This window comes from Cyprinodon variegatus, unplaced genomic scaffold, assembly GCF_000732505.1.
Source record: "Cyprinodon variegatus isolate N-32 unplaced genomic scaffold, C_variegatus-1.0 Scaffold1028, whole genome shotgun sequence".
Taxonomy (NCBI): domain Eukaryota; kingdom Metazoa; phylum Chordata; class Actinopteri; order Cyprinodontiformes; family Cyprinodontidae; genus Cyprinodon; species Cyprinodon variegatus.
This window is the reverse complement of record NW_015151481.1, coordinates 108,677-129,993: the sequence shown is the minus strand read 5'-3', so window position 1 is coordinate 129,993 and position 21,317 is coordinate 108,677. Positions and strand designations below refer to the sequence as shown.

Below are 21,317 nucleotides of genomic sequence, written 5' to 3'. Positions count from 1 at the left end.
TGGTGCGTATTTATATATATATATATATATATATAAATACGCACCAAAAACAGATGCCTTATAGAACTTAAAAACAAAAAACACATAAAACTACATAAAAGCTGGAACCAGTAGCAAATGCTGTAACTATACACTGGAATAGATATGGAAATATTAGAAACGTGCTTAAAAGTCATACCACTGATATTGAATTAAATTATATTGCGACATATAATGATATTGAAATGTTGTCCAGCCTTAATAAAGTGTAAACCATGAATTATTTTTCCTTCCACTTCATTGCTATTTTCTACAGTGATTTGATCTATTCCATTTAAATGCGTAGATGTTTGTGACTTTAATAGTATAGAATGTAAAACCAATCTCAGCTTTGCAAGGCATTGCAGATAGTGGTAAATAAGTGGCATGTAATGCAAACAGGTTACAACGATGAATTGTGTTTCTAAATAACTCATGAACAAAACCTGCAAACAGATAAACATTCAATAACATTTGCTTTATGAGGCACATCAGGCCTCACATCCCTAACCAGCAAGGATGTCTGTTTATTTATTTATGCATATTAAATGATGATGCATTACTCACCTCATACTCTTGGGAGAGTCTCAGGTTGTCATTAGCTTTCAGCAGCTCGATGTGCTCAGCCAGCTCGCTGATGGGGATGGGGGGGTGGCTCATCATTCCTGCATTACACAGCCAGGTCAGAGTTGATGCAATATTCAACTAAATAAACCCAAATAACTGAGGATCGACTTCACTTTTATGCAACAATGTGAGGATAATTACACAAAGAAGTAAAAATCACATGTCATTATGGAGCACGCTGAGGCAGAAAATCAATTATGATCCATATGTGTGGACAAGGCGAAGCGAGCCGAGTGGTTTGTTTGTGATTTATTTTTTATTTTCTTTTGATAAATTGCTTTCACCATGTTTAAAGGAGCGGTGACATGGAGAAAACAAACACAGACAGAGCCCTAATTAGATGAGTTGAACGAAAGCACCTAAAGGAAGCTACCTATGGCTACTTCAATAATTTCTTTTCACAGCTAGAGAGAGAAAACGGAAGCTCCTGCAATCTATCCTCATTTTAAAAAAGGTGAGTGCTTACATCAGTGAATCATAGCAACATTTCCACCTTAAAAAAATAAATAAATCCAAGCCTGAGGCACGCTGCGTGTTTCTCCGGTTTTAAAATGACTGAGATGATTTTGCTTTGCAGAAGTTAACCATAGCAAACCCTGATGCCGTCATGGCCACCCCGACAGCGGACACATTCAGACAGCTTCTGCTGGAGATGAATTTCAGCAGTGCAGAGCCATCTCAAAGGCACTAATCTCCCGGGAGGAGAAGAAGAAGAAGTGGGCGAGGTAGGAGTCTCAAGGTTGCTGCCACACACGAAGGATAAAAAGTCTTGTGATGAAAGAGAAGAGCCAAGGTGATGCAGTCTGTGGGGGTTTTCTTTGCTTCCCGACAACATGTAAAAATAGAATAAGCCTTTATCTATTGATTTAAAAAAGTCTAATTTGACCTTTGTTGTAAGCTGACAGGTAACCTTTATCCAGGTAGACAGAGCTCAACACTTCCTCTAAACGAGATGCTGTGGTAGCAGGAAGCTGCTGCCATTAACAGAACAAAAATGGAGATTTTTTTTTCACATTATTTGAGTATGAAGTGAATGGAGGAAAGGAAAAGGAAGCTTCCTTGGATGTGACTAGAGAAAGATGTCAGATCTCTTTATGTATGGCAAGCCATATTTTTTTTTCATCAAATGATCACCATTAACCAACAACACATTTTATTTTTACTTCAGGAGCTCTAATGCTGCTCCCTACAGCCTGGCATGTGGGACGTGGGCAGACGGAGATGATGAGATTTTTGACACAAACGTTGTGACTCAGACATGACTAATCACTGACTGTACTACCTGGGCAGCAGCCATTTTTGATCCTGAAGCTGCCAGGTATGAGCTGCTCCAATGGGGGATTGGGGGCAACTTTTTAAGTCTTTTCTGCATATTTTAATAGTGGATAAAATTAGCTGCATTAATATTTTATTTCTGAATTCATCTAAATGCGCCCTTGGAAGTAGGCTTTATCATGCAAATATAGAGAGCATGTCTGTGAGGGTGCAGGCTTCATACCGGGAGTCTGAAAATTGATGCGTCTCATCTCTACGGGGTCTGTCGGGTGATGGGCCATCATCTCTGCATTGCTCAAGAGGCTTTTGGTTCCTGGTTCAGAGTCTTTGCGTTTGCTGTTCAGACACCAGTTAAGGGAAATTTAAAAAAAAAAAAAACATTAGCTATTACACCCAACCAGCTTGACTCAGCAATGAAAGATCATTAGCATCTCCGTTTGAGTCAAATAAAAAGTGTAAAAGCACACGCTGTGTTTAACGGATTTGTGCAAATTCTTGTTATAGTATCCAGTAGCATGTAATTGCCGTGGGTTAAAAAAAGAACAAAGAGTCCAAAATTGGATTAATCTTACCTGTCAGGTTTGCTGCTTCCCATGAAACAAGAGCGAGGGTCGGAACAATTAGAGGCAGAAAGGGAAGGAAAGAAAGAGATTGTTTGAGAGATAAATCGATATAGTTGCATTAGTATTCAAAAGCCTGATAACTTGCAGCACACATTGCAGCGAATGGCAGAGCTCAGGCTTTGATGGCTGTCTGCGGGCAGAACAGACTTCTAGACTGGAACAAATTTGATGGATTTTGGACATTTTGATGAGAGAGGTAGAGCAGTAAACAATTCTGCTGACCGGAATATCAACAAGAGCTGCAAGCAGATAAATAGTAGTGCAAGAGAATGTACGATGTTGTATTGTCAAAAATCTTCAATGCAAACTGATTTGAGTAGAAATTAATGCTTTTCTGTTTTTCACAGGTAAAAATCTTAAGAGGGTGGAGTAAATTCTAAAGCCCCTTTCGCACCGAAAAGAATGCATTGACCCGGGTTTTTCAAACACGGGTCCTTCTCACTGGCAAAAAAAAAAAAAACAGCTGGGTCTAACCCCTTGCTGGCAAGCTGCCTGACTTCTGTTCCTCTGTCTTGTGACACCATCAACCTGGGTTAGCGTTGATGATGTCACCACTGTGACAGAAATCAAGAAAGTAAACAATGTAGAGAAACATGTAAGGAAACCAAGTTGACTTTATTTTTTTTATCTTTTATTGTCTGTATCCCTCTCACTTGTGCTGCACTATGTTTATCGAATATAAACAGGGTTGTTTTGGCTTGTTAGTTGACGTCTGTTCAATGGTATCACGTAATTTAGCTGCTCAACCCTGCTCAGGTGTTTCAACAGAATGCCGATCAGAGCCGAGGCCATTTTAAAGCGGGCCGCTTGCCGAGTCATATGACCTTGATAGACATGCGTCAGTGAGCTGTTCCCACTGCCACTAAAAGCCGATTGCTCCTAGGTTTAAACTGGTTTTTCAGCCAGTGTGAAAGGGGTATAATTAGACTATCAAGACTGTTGAAATGAGTGCAATTTCTTCTCTTTATATGCACAGACACTTTATAAAGTAATCAGAGGTGTGTTATAGAATTTAACCACAAGCCATTAATTAGTCAATACAACTTTGGAGATGCGGCAGTGATGTACTCAGCTACAGTTGAAGTTGAGACTCTGTTTATGGGCCAAATATCAGTCATGCACCCCATAAATGTGGTCTTTTATCAAAAATGGCAAAATACAAGAAACTGCTTATAGAAATAAGAATCTGTATTCTAATTAACCACAACACTCATCAGCAAAAGCGGAAAAATAGCAAATCTTCTTTTGGGAAGTAAGCTTGTATGAGCAATGCAAACAGCAACTTTTAAACAGAGCATGCATGAAGAGAAATGGGCTTGTCCATGCTCTTGTACAAGTTTAATAGGTGTTCCCTCTCAGGAGTGGGTACAGTGTTGTGCGTGTGCAATTTTTTAAAAAGTGGAGAGTCTTTTCAGAAGTTCGCAAAAATCCTCCATTATACCTAAATTGTTTTAAGTTTGATTAACTTAAGTTTTCAAGCATAAATTTAAATAATTATAAATACATGTGATATCTTTGCATCATTTTATTGATTGTGGTTTCAACCATGTGTTTTTCTTCTTCTTTGTCAACATTTTAGTTTATTATAGTTTAGTTAAATTTCACTAATTTGGTCAAGTTTCTAGCTGAAATATGTTTTACTTGGAGCTGAATGTTTTTCTTAACACATTTATTTTGAATAGAAGATCTTAACTTATTCTATATGTGTGGAGAATTATCTTTTTGACCATAAATTGAGCTCTCTTCACACATTCATTTGTTGTTCTAACACACAGCGTACTGGCTTTTTACAGAACATTATGTAAATAACATGCAGTATTTGCCACCCCTATTGGTGTGGACATTAAATGTATTACAATGACATAACAACCCAAGTTTGCATGTTCTCCCTGAGCATGCATGAGTTCTCTCCGGGTACTCCGGCTTCCTCCCACAGGCCAAAAAACATGACTGTTAATTGGTTTCTCTAAATTCTCCATAGATGTGTGTGTGTGTGTGAGTGGTATTTTGTCCTGTTTTTCTCTGTGTTGCCCTGCGATGTACTGGTGACCTGTCCAGGGTGAACCCCGCCTCTTGCCCGAAGACAGCTGGAGATCGGCACCAGCACCCCTCGAGACCCCGCTTTTGATAAAGATGCATGGATGGATGGACGGATATAACAACCCCAATAAATCATTTACATTTGTGGCTATATGAAAAAATTTCAGGTGGTATGAAGACTGTTGAAACATAGTTTTCATTCTTGATGGCGTTGCTTCATCGTCAAAATATTCCTAAAAATAGTTTATGTATAAAACTACTGGGAGAGGGTGTGAGTCTGTGATTGATTGGGAACAAAGTAAGAGGCAGGAAATACCCTCACAGAAATCTCCTCTTCTATTAGAAAAGCACAGACTAAAGCTTGTCTCATCCTCTAAGAAAATCAAAGCTGCTTTGGCATTTACTTGTTGCGACTAATGCTCTGAGTCATCGCTGTTGTTGAAAACTTGACATTTGTCTTTTATGAACTTTCTGACACTCACTTTTTGTACAGGAGGATAGCAATAACAATGCAGATGATGAAGACGACTGCCAGGACGGGTCCGACCACCCAGATCAGACCATCACCGGCGTCAAAGGGCTGAGGGTCTGAATGCGGGGCGATCACCTTCTCAGTGTATTGGCTGGCCACGTACATCCTCTGTAAAGGAAAAACACTGTTAACTTGTGTTTCTTTGAGACATAAATATAAACTCTAGCAACGACCACAAAAGGATTAAAATCAATAATGAGGATGTCTTTAAATTCTTTATCCACTTTTATTGCAGTCACATAATTATCTATTTAGAATAATTTCTCTGTTAACTTAGAAATACTTTTGCATTATTAAACCGCTTTAAGGCTAAAGAACATCCTATATTTTTTAAACCATAGGCAACTAGATTTTTATATAAAATCCTGACAGGTTTTAAAAATGTTGTAATGTCATATGCTCTATCATGCTTAAGAAAGGAATAGGCACCGCAGCATCACACATTCTTCTTCATACTATAAAAAAAGGGTGGGGGATTTCCCATAAACAAATTTATTTTTTAAATCTTTTGTAAGAAAGTTGATCTTACTCTCCAGTCTTCTTTTTAAGTCCAAGATAAATTTGTAAAACCTAGAAATGGCTTTTCTCAAGCTTGTCTCTCACATAGCAAGTTTCTTTGCTCCACTTCACGAAGTGATTTGTTTGGGCAGCAAGATAAACATGCTTTATCCAGGGTTTTTTTCCCCAATAAAAATGTAATAATTACTTAATTATTTTTAATTGTTTCTCTGGCTCTCTTGTCTGCCCTAAGTGAAAATGTCCTTAACCATTAAAATATGTTTGCGATGGGTTTGATTTTGAAGTCAACAAATGTCAGGAGCTGATGCTGTAAAAAGTTATCACTGTACCCCTCTATTGAAAAAATGTGGTTGATCAAAGGTTGTATTATCTTTTCTTTTCAGTGTGCTTTTTGTATTCTGTGGCATAAAGAGATGAACTCATTTCCAGTCTTTGCATTATTACAGAACTGTTGCAATGGATTGCATGAGACTGAACAGACATAACCAATTTAATGTGAGGATGTGATAACATGAAGGACCTGCCTACTCTTTCCGAGGTCTGAACCGCTGTGTTGTATTAGCTCTGAAGAGCTTCTGAAAAATATCCTTTGGGCATTTGTTCACTTCTAAACTCTATTATAATTCATATTACATATGTATGTCTTTTTGGATTGAAATGCGCTAATACGCCAGCAGTGCACTGAGGACTCTCCTCCTTTGCCACAGTAAGTAAACCCCCTCTTTATTAGCAGTGAGAGGTTTATTGCATTTGCCTACCACACTTTGAATGACGGGAATTATATTGTTTCAGCGGCGCGGCCGTATTGATCACGACACATAGAGACAGCCTGCAGGGGAGAAGGAACCAGGAAGGGTTGGTAGGCAAAAAAAGAAAATAAAATGCAACAGAGTGGTGTTTGTACCCCTGATGTAGAGTTGAGCTCCACCAGGATGAAAAACACGTACTCCTGGCCCGCTTCTAGAGCTCGGTTCTCATAGCCTCCATAGTCCAGCTGGTCCCCCAAAGAGAAGAAGGCGGGTAGAGTTGCAGGTGTGAAACGGGCTGTGATGTAAGCCCGCCTCAAATCCACCTGCTTCTGCTGCCGAGAATCTCTTTGCCTTTGACTGATGTCTTTTAAGAGCTTCAAAGAGAAAGAAGATGCAGAGTCACTCCTTCTAAAATCTATGATTGACACTTAATATTAAAATTGGTAATTATTTCCAGAGGTTCTTTGAGAAGGGATTGTGAGTTCTTTCAATATGTGTTGTAATTTTTGGGGTTCTCACCTCCTCTAGGTCCATTTCATCTGGACTTTTCGGTTGTTTGATGACGCCACGAGCTCTACGCAGGGGAACCACGACAACATAAATGTTCCTGTTGACACAAAAGAGAAAAAATAATAATACTTGGAGTTGTTCTACCAAATAAATAACCTGCCCATGTCTAAAATACTCCTTTCCCTTCTATCATCTGTTGTGAGCTAAAGACTCAGATTGATCCAATAAGCTGAAGAACGTACTTGACAGGCGTACGAGTTTCCAGCAACGGCAGGATAATGGTGACGGTGGCCTCTGTTTCACGGCGGCTCGGGTCGATCTCAGGGCGACGGATGGTGATTGGTGGGGATGTTTTGGCTGTGATGCGGTGGCGAAGGCCTCCCATGTTGCCCTCTGCAGCAGTGATTTTAAAGTCGTAGCTGGTGTCGGGATTAAGATTTGTGATGACTGCCTTTTTAAGACGCGCGTCCAGGTCCATCTTATGACGGTTATACTCCACCTGGACGTTTGGAAAAGTTAGATGAATGTAACATTTCTCTCCTGATATTACTATATCGCCACCCATTTAAAGAGTGAAAATAATGTATATCTTATAGTGGCTTTAAAACAACAATAAACAGTTAACATCTTTTTTATTTTTTATTAAAAAGATCGCCCCCTCCCCCCCAAAAAAAACAAACAAAAAAAAAATAAAATAAAAAACAAAACAAAACTTTGGCAAATTTTTAACCTCATTTATAAGCCAAGTTTTACTTCTTTTTTTTTAATTTCTCTATACTTTTGTACCAGTTCATTTATGTAAAGCATTGCATTTATATTCTTTTCTCATAAGTAGTTTGATTAATGGTGGATCAAAATGTCATAAAATTTTTAAATCTCATATAATAAATGTTATACTATATATCACTATCTTCAAATTTTATATGGCAACCTATTTTCAATTAATTTTCATTCTAAACCCAATTTCAGCCCGAGGGCTCTTATAAAATATGATCTTTGATCAAACCAAAGAAGCTATTAGGGTGATCCTACTGGTAGATATCATTTTATCTGAGTCAATTCTACATTTGATGTAGCAGACTAAGTGGAATATAGAAAACTACTTTAAATTATTGGTTCTCAAAGTGGATAAAAACATCTTCCTGGTGGGTAAATTTGTTGAATATTTTTAATCCAAAGTAAATTACTAAAACTACACTGGTATGAAAACGGGTGAATTCAAACTATATGAGCCACTGTGTTGTGCCATGCAGTTTACTGCTTCTGTCTGACATGTTAAGCACTTGATCCAGGTTAAGACATACAATGAAGGGATAAGGGTTGCTTGTCTCTGGAAAGTCCCAGGTGAGAAGAACGCTCGTCTTAGTGGCCAGATTGACGGAAAAATTTCTCGGCACATCTAAGAAGCAAGCAGAGAAACAAAGACAAAAAAAAATAAAAAAACAATTGTTAGATATCAATTATCAACATAAGAAAATCATCTAAGGATTATCTGTGTTTCCGGCGGAGTCCTGCTGAGGTGGAAAAGAGTCTGACATGTTACTTGGACAGGAGTACATAAAGGTAAAGAGAATGGGAGGGTGATGAGGAGAGTGGATGACATGAAAAGTAAGTAATGGACGGATTGGCTGCAGTAATGTGACGTGCCACACTTATCAGAGTGGAAGTTTGTGTTTGGATGTACTCAGAATTCAGCATGTCAGCAAGGCTTCGGAGAAGGTGGCAGTGAAGGTCTATCAGATAAGAAACGGCTTACCTGCAGATACAGCACCAGGCACCAATTTTCCCTTTAAATGAGACCAAACACTCACCTCCTCTTGTAGAAACTGTAAATCCAGGGTCCGATATTGACTTTTACCTGAGGGTTTGTGATAAGCAGTGCTCTTGAAGCAAACATCCATTAACTATGAGCCTGCTTCCACTGCTGGTGAAGGGTAGGTGATGAAGGTACAAGTGAGTGAGTGGAGGAGATAAAGGGGTGGGAGCGGTCATGCCCCTCTGGGATTTGCAGTTCTCCTTCTCTTGGGGGTGCGCTGGTGAAAAGTGGACCTGTAAAAACTGGCCCAGACTTGGTTTTAGTTTAGTGTCTCAAGGTGGACTCCAGGATGAGGGGAGGAGTGACGTTTAACCAGTGCTTAGGGGCTGAAAGGTGTTCCCTGGGCCTACAGCCAGCCATACCTGTTTCAAAGGCCAGGGTGAGGTACAGCAGAGCGGGACTGAAAGGGCCTGGCCCTGCCTGGTTGTGGGCTCTGAGCTTCACCTCATAGGCTGTACTGTGATTCAGACCCAAGATGGTGTAGCTGGACTCGCTTGCAGGAAGCGTGATGAGCCAAGGGGGAACGGAGGAGGCCGGTGAGGCAGAGGAGCCCTGGTCAGCAGCCTGTTTGTAAGCTATAGTGTACTCTGTAACATCGCCGCTGCACTCATCTGGGGTGGGGGGCAGCCATGAGAACTGAAGGGAGCAGCAGCTAGCGTTGACGAAATCAATCATTTTGGGGTATTCCGAAGGTGGACAAATGGGAACAGTTATTTCCTGCTGTGCCGCATTTCCATAGCCCGCTTGGCTCTTTGCAGAGAGGACAAAGAGGTAGGAGGACCCAGGGGAGAGGTTTCTGACAGTGAAGTTTCTCTCGCGTGGTGGGAAATCCACAGTGCTGTTTAAAGAAGTGTTCTTCAGCCCGAACTGTAGGCGGTAGCCTTGAATTTCTACTGGCACTGCCCGGTCATCAGAACCTGTCTCGGAGCAGTCAAGCGGAGGAGCCCACCTCACCACCGCAGACGAGCCCGATCCTGGACGCACCCAAAGGGATGGAGAGCCAGGCACTGCAGACAACAGAGTGGGAAACAGAAAATCAGTTGTAACATGCTCTCCTAAAACCATGTATCATGTAAATCTTTTAGAGGAAATTAGCATTGATCCTCTCTTTATTTACGGCACAGCTTACTGTAAGATCAATTCCTGAATGTGTTACTATATCCAGAGAGCTATATAGTTGACATATGCTTACCAATCCCTGTGGTCTGCACCAGCTTAGCTTTACTATGCGCTCCATCCCCTTTAGTGGTGTATGCAGCCACTGAGACAGAGTACAATGTCTCTGGTTTTAAACCTCCTAAAACCAGCTCCTGTAGGAGGAAAACCCATTGTCATGTAATAATCCTCTGTGTTTTAGGAAAAATTATTAGTTCACACAAAGGTTCAAACTAAATCATCAAGGAAAGTTTGTTTACAGGGATAAACACAAAACAAGGTATAAAGCACAGCACCCCAGTTTCCTAACACGCGCACACACACACACACACACACACACACACACACACACACACACACACACACACACACATACAGTCATATGAAAAAGTTTGGTCAACCCTATTAATCTTAACTATTTTTATTTCTTAATATTTGGGTGTTTGCAACAGCTATTTCAGTTTGATGTATCTAATAACTGGTGGACACAGTAATATTTCAGTACTGAATTGAGGTTTATTGGACTAACAGAAAACGTGCAGTATGACTAAAAAAAAGTTTGACACGTGCAAGAATATGGGCACCTCAGCAGAAAAGAGACATTAATATTTAGTAGATCCTCCTTTTTCCAAAAACAACAGCCTCTAGTTGCTTCCTGTAGCTTTTAATGAGTTCCTTTATCCTGGATGAAGGAATTTCTGACCATTCTTTATTCCATAACAATTTCCAGTTGCAAAACAATAAGTTTGATGGTCGCCGAGCATGGACAGCCTGCTTCAAATCATCTCACAGATGTTCAATGATATTCAGGTCTGGGGATTGGGATGGCCATTCCAGAACATTGGAATTGTTCCTCTGCATGAACGCCTGAGTGGATTTGGAGTGGTGTTTTGGATCATTGTCTTGCTAAAATATCCACCCCCGGCGTAACTTCAATTTCGTAACTGATTCTTGAACATTATTCTTAAGAATCTGCTGATATTGAGTGGAATCCATGCGACCTTCAACTTTAACAAGTTTCCCTGTGCCAGCATTGGTAACGCAGCCCAAAAGCATGATGGAATCTCCCCCAAATTTTACAGTGGGTAGCAAGTGTTTTTTTTGGAACGCTGTGTTTTTTTGCCGCCATGGATAACGCCTTTTTTTATGACCAAACTACTAAATCTTTGTTTAATCAGTGCCCATATTGTTGCACCTGTCAAATTTTGTTTTAATGCATATTGCACATTTACTGTTGTCCAATAAACCTCAATTCAGTACTGAAATATTACTGAAACCATCAGTTATTAGATATATCAAACTGAAATAGCTGGTGCAAACACCCAAATATTTAGAAATAAAAATAATTAAGATTAATAGGGGTGTCCAAACTTATTGATAGTATGTATATATATATATATATATATATATATATATATATATATATATATATATATATATATATATATATATATATAATACTATATACATATCATTCATTATGTAGGTTTTTCAACTTAAAATAGTAAAAAAGGAGACATTTTTATTTAGATTCAAATTTATTGAGATATAAATGTAAACCCCTTAAATTATCCAATGATTGCACATGTTCATGTTACTCTGTAAATCTTTTGTGTTTCTATATAGAACAACAACTAATTAGTTTTACTATGTGTGATTAATATTAATGTCTATGTTCCAGAATATAAATTAAAATCTGCTGGCTTTAGTGTATTGAAAAAATGTAATAGAAATCAAGTGCTTTGTCTGGTGGAAATAGTGCATAACTTTGTATATTCGTTATTACTATTGTCATGCATTACATCAAAGGACACGACTATCAGGTACACGTAAAAATAAAAGAAAAAATAATATGTAGTTCGAAAATGGGGAATTTGATTAAATCCACGGTGATCCAACTTGATGAGAATTGGATTTTAAAGTACCGGATTCATTCTGCTGTATGGATTGCTTGTGAGGTCATTTATTATTTCCTTGTGGGAAAACGACCGGCAGTCTGCACTCACATACTGAGTCGAATCATCCTCCTCCATCTTGTCACACAGTAGAAACACGCCCCCGTAGGCAGCCGAGACAGATGAGAGGAGGAGTGAGTCGAAAGATTAGATGAGGAAAAGAAAAAAAATTGTTTACAGATATTAGACATCAGTGTCATTCTATCTTTTAAACAGCGATTTCACCTGGGATTCATCCAGGAGAAGGTCTTTGATTCGGGGCAGGGTGCGTGATTCACCGCTCTCCACGCGGTTGAAGTGCACCTGGTACCCTCGGATCTGGCCTTGCCGTAACCGTGGCAACACAGAGCGCCACATTACACGGAGAGCTGAGGAGTTGAGTGGCTGAACGTCCACCTGACGAGGGGCAGCACCGGGCACTAGAATACACACACCCAGAACACATGCAAATGTAGAGGTAATTAAAAAGAGAAAAACACCCCAACCAGTAAATAACCAAGTAATCAATCAATACCCTTTAAGCATGATCAATGGCACACTCTCTTACCGTCCTCATCTGTTCTGCACAGTATGGGTGGGCTACTGGGTCCGATTCCCTCTGCTGTGGAGGCTGCCAGTGTGATATTGTACCAGTTCCACTTCTCCAGCCCTTCCAACACAGTTTGTCTCTGATGGGCTGCGATTAGAAACTTCTCCACCTCGGATCCCTGACTTTCACCTCCTCCTGCCTCTTCTTCTTCTCCTGTCCCAGAAACTCTCTGGTATTTGAGCTCATAACCTGCCAACTCGCCGTTCTGGGCCTCCAACTGAGGTGGCTGCCAGCTCACTCTCAGCGAGGTGGAGCTGACACTCTCACAGGACACACCCTCTGGTGCAGCTGAGGGCTCTTGGATGGATAGAGGTAAGGGAGCAAATTGGCCAAGAGTTTAGGGTATAAAAAACCAAATACAAACAAGTAACAAATAAGAGAGGGGAATATCAGAAGCAAAAGTAGGGGAAGTAAGGATAAAAAAAGGAAACAATAAGAAAAAATAAAAGTAAACTGAACTGAAAAAAAAAACATTGACTTTGAAAAAGTATTTATACCCCTTTAAGCTTTTAGGGATTTTATCCACTTTTATCAAAAACCTTAATGAATTTTTTGGGAAAATAACTGTATGTGATAAAGAAACACAAAGCAACACATTATTGCTAATTTGAATAAAAATACACAATAGTTTTTACAAATCTAGAAATATTTAAAAGAAAATAATTTGTGATGATGGTTTTTATGCAGCTCAGCCTCCTGCTAACAGGGTGGAACCGCCTGATGTTGCATTAAAGCTAAATGGCTAACAGCTTTGTTCATCTGCGGTTTTACCACAGATTATGAGTTGGATTAAGGTTTGTACTTGGACTGCATCATTCTAACACATCAGTTTGCTTTGTTCGTAATCATCTTTGCAGTGGCTGTACTAAGTTTAGAGTAGTTGTTCTGCAGAGAGCTGAACCCAGTTTTCATGTCACCTACAGCCTGTAAAAGTTGCCCACCTGTTTTTCCATCAACATGTTTCATGATGGGGATTTTTTATTCTGAGGGACACGCTGGAGTTATTCTTGACACATTGCTTCGTATTTAGGCCGAACACCTTCCATTCTGTTTTATCTGACCAAAGAGCATTTTTCCAAATGCTTGCTCTGCCTCCATACTTCTATCCATTCTAGACAATGGACTGAAAGGCTCTCTGTGAGATGTTCAAAGCTAGAGATATTGTTTTCAAAACTTTACCCCTGACCTCTGTGCTATGATTTGTTTACTTATGTTCTCTAACAAACCTCTGATGCATTAAGAGCACTTGGATTTATAGATTAAATTTAAGAGGGAAACTATACAAGACATTAGTTGCAATGGATTTAATTTTCGGTATTTAATATTTTTGAAAACTGCATATTTTTCCTCAATTTACTATCATGTTTTACAATCACATTAAATTATGATAATATACATAAAGGACTTAAAAAGGGGGTATGAATACTTTGCAAGGTTGGCTTGGAAACAAAAAAGGAAGCCACACCATTATGTAATTGCATAATGTTAGGCTTGGAGCATAATCAAATAATACCAAGACAAAAGTATTGACCTAAAGTGGACAACTTAATTATATGGAGGGTGATTAAAATCCCGATAGCCAGTAATTACTTTATCATCTGGCTATAGCTGGGAGCATGAAAGGTTTAAGGTTCATGAAAAAAAAAGTATTAACAAACATGCAACAAAATACAAAATATATCTTGTTTTCAAGGAGAGAGACACAGTTCTTCACACAGAAGAAGAAAAACACTGTACATATACACATTTTCCAACAGCAGCTTCCATGTCGGCCTAATCCTTGAGTCCTTGAGAAAATAGAGTGTGGTAAGACTTCCTCTGTTCTGACAAGGGGAAGGTCTTAAGCTTCTCAGCAAGAAGATAAAAAAGGCTAAAACAATATTACACAGTGCCAAAAATGATTTAGAAGTCAGGTTAAAAAAAAGATAGGCCCTAAGTCAGAAAGTCAGGACGGAATATAGAAAGGAAAACGTGAGGCGTTCTAACACCTTCCCGCCAATACAATAGAGATCACTCACCTTAACACATATGCAAAGGCTAAAGCACGGCGAGGTGTCCGGGCTTGTGCTCCATCTCCTGCCGTGGCTCAGGTCCGTGTGGGTGTGGGGGGGTGTCTGTCTATATGTGTGTGTGAGTATGTGTGTAATAGTCACAGCTGACAGGTTCAAGTATCTATTCACTCAGCCGTGCAGCCACTGTTCTGCTGGCCTCGGGGGACAATCTAGATGTGCACCAAAGCTTGGCGATAACAAAGCACACCTAACCTCCCTGGGAAATGAATTCTACTGCATGAAACAGTCTGCTTATCAAGCACCTTCTTTTACCTCTCTCAAAGATATGCCCCCCGCTCCTTCTGCTTTGCCCCTTTCAGCCCACCACCCAGGTCTTACTATTCATTTGGGGAGCTTTCTGCTGCTGAATAATTGTAAATACTTGAATTAACAAAACTTACCATATTAGAATGTTAGAAGCCAGAGGACTCTATCACAGCTGCAAAGTACTTTATGAATTCTTTCCCTTGTTCCATTTTCTGTTATCATTTTGTCCTCTTCAGGGCAAATTTGATTTTGTATCACAGCGCAACACGGCGGATGGGTTTGAGCCTTATCCGCTATCAGTGTTTGTGTAGAAAAGTGAGAAAAAAAGAGACAGGGGAGAGAATCCAAGTATAGTATGTGGTAAAATACATACTGGGTGGCACTTACCTGTCATCATAACAGGCCAGGCGACCGTCCTTTAATACACTACACCACTGGTTGCGAGCCAGTAAATGGAAGGAAGTTACTGCCTTTCAAAATGCATTATACTGTACACTGACAGAGCAGAAAAAGTACATAGATAGCCCAAAAAACATTATGCTGAGCTCTTTGTCTCCAGCTGTCATTTTGTTCTAACTGGGAGGGGAAAGAGAGACCTCTCAGTGGAAGGTAGTCACAGTTAAAGGTGTACGGATGGATGGGAGGAGAAAAGCATAGACAAATGGGATGAGAATGGAGACACATGCAGAGAGTCTGAGATGGTCCCGGGTTATATCATATCAGCAGCTGAGGAAACGGCGACATGTGTGGGTGTATGATTTGGCAGAAAAAATAAATGCCAAGGAGGTAAAAATGACAGTTAAAATGTGCATGATATGCTCGGTACGCCGTTTGTGTGAGAGTTTTAAATAAAATTTATAAAACATACTGGCTTGGGATGTCCTCTGCACAACTTCATTGGTGAACGCTCCGATGCCTTTGTTGGAGATGGCGGCCAAGGAGAAGGAGTACTCAGTGTTTGCTTTTAGGCCCTCAACTGTGAAAGAGTTCCTCGGCTCAAGGGTCAACTTTGCCTGTGGTTGGAGAGCAGAGCGGTGTAGCGGTGCAGAACGACAAGGTTAATTTCTTACATTTCCCCTTCTTATTTCACCTTCTACCTCTGAGGTGGTAATATAGAATATTTTGGCTGGCTCACCACATATAGAAGCAGCTGTACTGCCTTATATATCATTATTCGTGGCCTTATAATCCTAGCAGTACATGCTGAAGGTCAAGTATGAATCTTGGCAATAACAAGTTTTCTAATGGCTGATTCGTACACAATTAGATGATATGTTAAAAAGTTTTGACATAAACAGAGAACGTGTGTATAAACATTCTTTCCAGTGTCAGAGCAACCCTGGCTTTGACCAGCACATGTGAATTCCAGTAAGATTTCGACATAATATTCTGTTGTGCATGTGCATCTACAGTACGTAATGCGATATTAAGACTATAAAACAGCCTGAGATGAAATAAGAGTTGGGGGAAAACTGAGATGTCTGACGATGTAGCGCTGAACTTATGAAGTGTTTAAGACAGCAGTAGGAATTGAAAATGTAAATAAATGTTTCCCCCCCCCTCCGGAGGACAAAATGATGTGAATCGTGTTTCCTTATTTCTGTTATAAGAGAATTCTACCAATGAGCTTCCACAGTACAACATCCACTGTACAAAGAGCGGCAAATAGGCTCACCAAGCTGCCAAACTTGACAGGTTTGTAGAGTAGCTCGTAGTTGACTATTTTCTCCTTGGTGTATGCAGGTTCCCAGATCAGCTCGATGCTGGTGTCTGTCACCTTCCCAACTTTAAACTTGACTGGTTGACCTGGAACTGAAAAGGAGCAGACAGCACAGCTAGTCAGTGCTCTGTATAAGGGCATCTAAAAAAAACAAAAAACTGGGATTTTTCTTTAAGGTTAAATTTTTAAAATGCTGTTTTATCAAACTGTTTTGCACTACAAGCGGACCTCCACACTCACTAGTGCCTCAGCTAATGATGTGTCGAGAGGCATAAAAGACTAATTTTTATTCCAAACTTTTTCAGTTGATTTTTTTAGTGGAAATATTATCCCAATACTGACCACCTGTAAAAAGGGGCATTGCTGCCATTAGCAATTAAAAGAGATAACTTCAGTGTTCATGCTGTAACCTCTGAAAATATGACGCTTCTAACAAAAAAAAAAGCTTGTGCAGTCCCAACTGCAGACTGCAATTTGAGCATTCACATATATATATATATATATATATATATATTGTTTTATAAGTAGTCCACAACCTTTAGTCTGCTTTGGGATTAAAAAGCAAATTACAGGTGTGTTCCCCTTCTCTTCTAAACTTTTAATTTTGGTTAGTTTCAGGAGCGTTGTGCTCTGTTTGTTTGGTCGTATTACAGCTTCTGGTCTCTGTGTGTTTAGTTTATCTTCAGTTGTACATTTCCTGTGTCACTGTGCTCAAGTTTCTCAGTCAGCCGCTTCCAGTCTATTAAATAGCAACCAACCTGTCTCTTGTTTCGCCTATTGTCTCTCCTCGAAATACATTCCCATGTGGTCCATAAGGTCTTTGATAGTTCCTTCTTTTGTAAGAAGTCTTTGTTTTTTTTTTCATCTGAACTTGGAATTAACTCCAGTGTGCTTTTTATTCAATTACTTTATTTTTACACCAACCTCTGTCTCAGACACAGAGGCTTATTATTTTTAGACACTCTACAAAATGAGAAGGACAGTAAGGCAGATATGTGTTTATATTCAGAAGAAAATAGCCTCTTGCCCAAACTTGCCAATATCTGTGGCTAACAAAGCATCGAACGTTGCTTAAGTGTGCCCTTCACACACAGTGATCATGATTGTAAAGGAAGTGCTGCAAAGAATGACCTTTACGGGATCTCTGAGCTTTCTGTTCAACCATTTTACCTTATTTACATGCAAAGCAGCTGTTCTGGAGATATGTCATGGGAAAGTCTATTAGGTCTGAACATCAAATATGTCCAGTTTGCTTAAAAATCCTGGCGCTTTAACTAGAGCTGTGCACTATGGTAAGTTGAGACTAGAAGCAGACCAGGTGGTTCTGGCATGAAATTTGAAAAGTACGGTGGAGGACCATTACTGCTATGGGCCTGGTTCCCTTCCAAAGGTCATTTTGACCTTAGAGTCGAGGAAATCTGAAATATTGGTATATATAGAGTAAAAAAAAAACATTTCCCCAACTTAAAAGCAGTATATATGTCATCCCTGTGTATTTGAGTGGGCTATTAACCCAAAACATTCAGTCAAATAAGAAAAGGAATGTTTCACCCGACACAAAATAAACCTTATCTGATGGCTTCCTCAATTCTAGACTTAAAACTATAAAGAATAGTGTGCAATGAGCTAATTATAGAACCGATAATGAGAGCACTAAGGACTTTGGATGATCAGTTTTGGTGCGAGGGAGAAGGGCAAGAAATGGCTCTCTCTGCATGCCCCAACCACATAAAATGTTACAGAAGCAGATTAAGTCCTGTCATATTAGCAATGTCAGAAATGCTGGATGGACTATATCAGCGACACTTACTAAAGCCTGGTTTATGATTCAGTGTCTGTTGTTTAGAACTGAACAACCGAATTACAAACTTTTAGTACCTGTGCGGTGTCTGTGAGCCAAACATTTCTGCACTGCCCACCCAGATAACCATGTAGCTACGCAGACAGCTCAGCATTGAAAAACATGGAGGACATGCAACAGCTTCTACTGATGAAGGTTCACAAATATAAAGATATGGGCACATCTTCCGATTTGGTCCGTAAATATAACAACCATCAACTTATTGCGAAAACACTTGGTAAAAAAGTTACTGAACCCTGGATGACACGAAGAAGGTTTGAAAATGTTGGAATCAGCTGAGTTTTTTACTTCTATATGTTGTTATAAGGTTTTGGTCCATGCAAAGGCCCAGCTAGTGTCGATGGGAAATATTAGGTACAAGCTGGGTATGCAGGTGCGCGGAGTATAAAGGCTGCAGAATTGTGTCCAGGCATCTCGTTTCCACATAGAATATATATATGCGTCAAGCATAATTGTTTAATAAAGTTTAGGGGTTATAGTTAGGTTAAGGGATGGGTTGGTGGTAAGTTTTAACTTCACAGCTCATGGAAAAGTTTAAGGAAGTTCCTTCTAAGCCTGTTATGAACCCTGTGCGTCAGTTACTGATATGACAGGGATACCCCGTCTAATGCACAGGGGATACATCACATATTGACCGAGCGTCAATATGTGACAAGTTGGGGGTGAGAATGTACTGATTAAGCACCAATACAACCACTGATTGTGGCAATAACAATAGGGTTAATGTTTAACCAACATTTGTTTTACCTTAACACAATGTCTCTAGCACTCTTCATAAGGTTCAGAATCTCAGCCACTAAAGATGTACATCAGGTGCCTCTAGATACGTAGCTGAGTGAAGTTAAACAACTGGGCAGATATATCAATGGTATGGAGAGCAGGATAGTCAGTGTCAGCAAATCAAAGCTTTAAACAAAGGAATGAAAATAAAACTGGCGATTGGCTGCAACATTTTGGTTGTTACATTTCTATTAAGAAAGCCAACTAAGTTTTTAGTCTATATCTGCTGCTGTTGCTCATAGTGTGTCAACCACTGTAATACATTCTGTTTTCAAAAAGACCTTTAAAAAAAACATTTATTTTCTTTACCTCCACGCAAAACTTTTACATGCACAGGATCTGAAAAAGGGCCATCTCCTACGGAGGTGAAGGCAAGGACCTGGATGGTGTAGGTCTCTGAGGTGATGAGGTTCTGAATGGTGGTGATCAAGCTGTCCTGTACATTGTGAATCTGCCACTCATTAATGGGTCGGGATGGGTCCATGGTGTAGTACACACGATAGCCTTTCACCTAGAAAGGAGCAGAGATTTAGTGAGATGGAAAGAGAGAGAAAGAGAGAATGTAACCCTGTATCAACTAAAGTTAAGTCCTTTTGCTTTAAAATCAGATTTTTGGGTTATTGGGGACAGAGTTTTTTTATTTGGTCTAATCCCTCAGTAATTCAACAATGATAATCCATAATACCATGTATTAATACAGCTGGACTTTACAAAAGCTGAGGTTGTTATCGATTATACTTCAGACTGTTCTGTTTAATTTGTGCTTAACATGTTTTTTCCCCCCATAGAGATTTTAAACATCTGCCACAATGAAGAGTAAAGTGGATAAAACAAATGAACTGGTTCTGGCCTTTAAGATGTAATCACTCCACCTCTACCCATTTGGGATTTCTGGAAAGACAGTAGGTAGGTCAGAGTTTATGTAATCCCTCTGCCATGCCAACTCTCTAAACCGCAAGGTCTCACACCTCCCCTGCTCTAGCTCTTTAATATCTATAATCCCCATATGCACTCAATTCGGTCTTGTGCTTTTATGAACTCGCTGTTCAGTTAGAAAGGCTTGAAAAAGGAAATAGGCCTCAAGAGGAAGGGCTCTCAACTTAGAGTGGACAGTCCAATTAGCTTTTCCTTTTTTAGAGAATAGAAAAAGTAGCAAGAGACTTACAGAGCCAAAATCTTTGGAAAGATGCATATCTTAGAACAGGAACCTGCACAATATATTGTAACTCATATTTAAATGAAAAGGATGTATTATTATTTAACTTTTTTATAAAACATCTCCAGAGTATTCAAAAGTAAGACTTTTCTAGGAGCTTCTTGTGAATATGGTCGAGAATTTCCCCCCATCTTATTTAGGTCTTTTTACCTTTTTATATGCAGTCGAACAATATCGACGTTACAAATACTAAAAAATATGATTTATTCACCTACCCTTGGACCATTGTTTTTCATGATTTCAACCTGTAGCATTCAAGCATATGCAGATGACACTAGTTCATATGTGTGCTTCCATACAGTGGTGGAAATAAGCTAATGACACACATGGATAATGTTAAAATCAGTTATACTTCAGATCTAAGGGGTGTTTCATATGGCAGGTCAAGTCTGGCTTACTTTGAGGTCATTTAAGTCTGATAACGCTAGCTCGCTCTTAAGGGCTGGTTATACTCCCGCAGCAGTGTGTCGCAGTGAGCTTGTTGCAGATATTTTTGATTTATGCCCAATATTAAAGCACGGTCTGCGCCATGTTATTCCACGCCACAATGCAAGAGGGAGGAAGTGTAAAAACGCAAGGGGAAAGTTTGTACGACAACTGAGGGACATAAGGGCGAAAAAGAGCGGGGATCCTGGTGGAAAAAGGGTCCCAGTGGTCTTGTGCACCTCACTCTTCTAGCTAGTCCATCTTCACGATTTGTTTTCCACAATGGTGGTCATATAAACAAAACAAGCCGGTAAGGTACCAAACAGTTAATACGCATAGTGTAGAGCGGATGTAGACTTGGCAAATCAGATGCTTCCTGTCTGCAGCACTGTCTGCGGTCACCTACAATTTTGGAGAGGTGCACCAGAGTGTGCAGAGGGGCCGGGGGCACATTTGCGTTCACTGTGACACACACGCAGACGATCTGGTTTATATAAATGGTAAAGTATAAATCAGCCTTTAGTCTGACTTGATGGAAATTGACCAAGTGATCTCAGTCTGGTCAGGACCAGGTTTAAAGCTGACCTT

General features: G+C 39.8%; 1 protein-coding gene across 1 annotated transcript in view; it reads right to left on the bottom strand.

The window, feature by feature from the left end:
- LOC107100916 (receptor-type tyrosine-protein phosphatase S-like) overlaps positions 1-21,317 on the bottom strand; it is a 109,616-nt gene that overhangs the window by 15,799 nt on the left and 72,500 nt on the right. The window contains exons 9-25 of the mRNA XM_015399595.1: positions 20,253-20,263; positions 19,397-19,598; positions 16,402-16,538; positions 15,595-15,739; positions 12,367-12,705; positions 12,045-12,238; positions 11,871-11,897; positions 9,902-10,019; positions 9,072-9,716; positions 8,198-8,292; positions 7,136-7,392; positions 6,903-6,990; positions 6,539-6,757; positions 5,066-5,223; positions 2,493-2,504; positions 2,144-2,256; positions 586-683 (exon numbers count right to left, since the gene is read on the bottom strand). Of these exons, the coding sequence (XP_015255081.1) occupies positions 586-683; positions 2,144-2,256; positions 2,493-2,504; positions 5,066-5,223; positions 6,539-6,757; positions 6,903-6,990; positions 7,136-7,392; positions 8,198-8,292; positions 9,072-9,716; positions 9,902-10,019; positions 11,871-11,897; positions 12,045-12,238; positions 12,367-12,705; positions 15,595-15,739; positions 16,402-16,538; positions 19,397-19,598; positions 20,253-20,263 (2,858 nt within the window). The remainder of the gene's footprint in view (positions 1-585; positions 684-2,143; positions 2,257-2,492; positions 2,505-5,065; positions 5,224-6,538; positions 6,758-6,902; positions 6,991-7,135; positions 7,393-8,197; positions 8,293-9,071; positions 9,717-9,901; positions 10,020-11,870; positions 11,898-12,044; positions 12,239-12,366; positions 12,706-15,594; positions 15,740-16,401; positions 16,539-19,396; positions 19,599-20,252; positions 20,264-21,317) is intronic.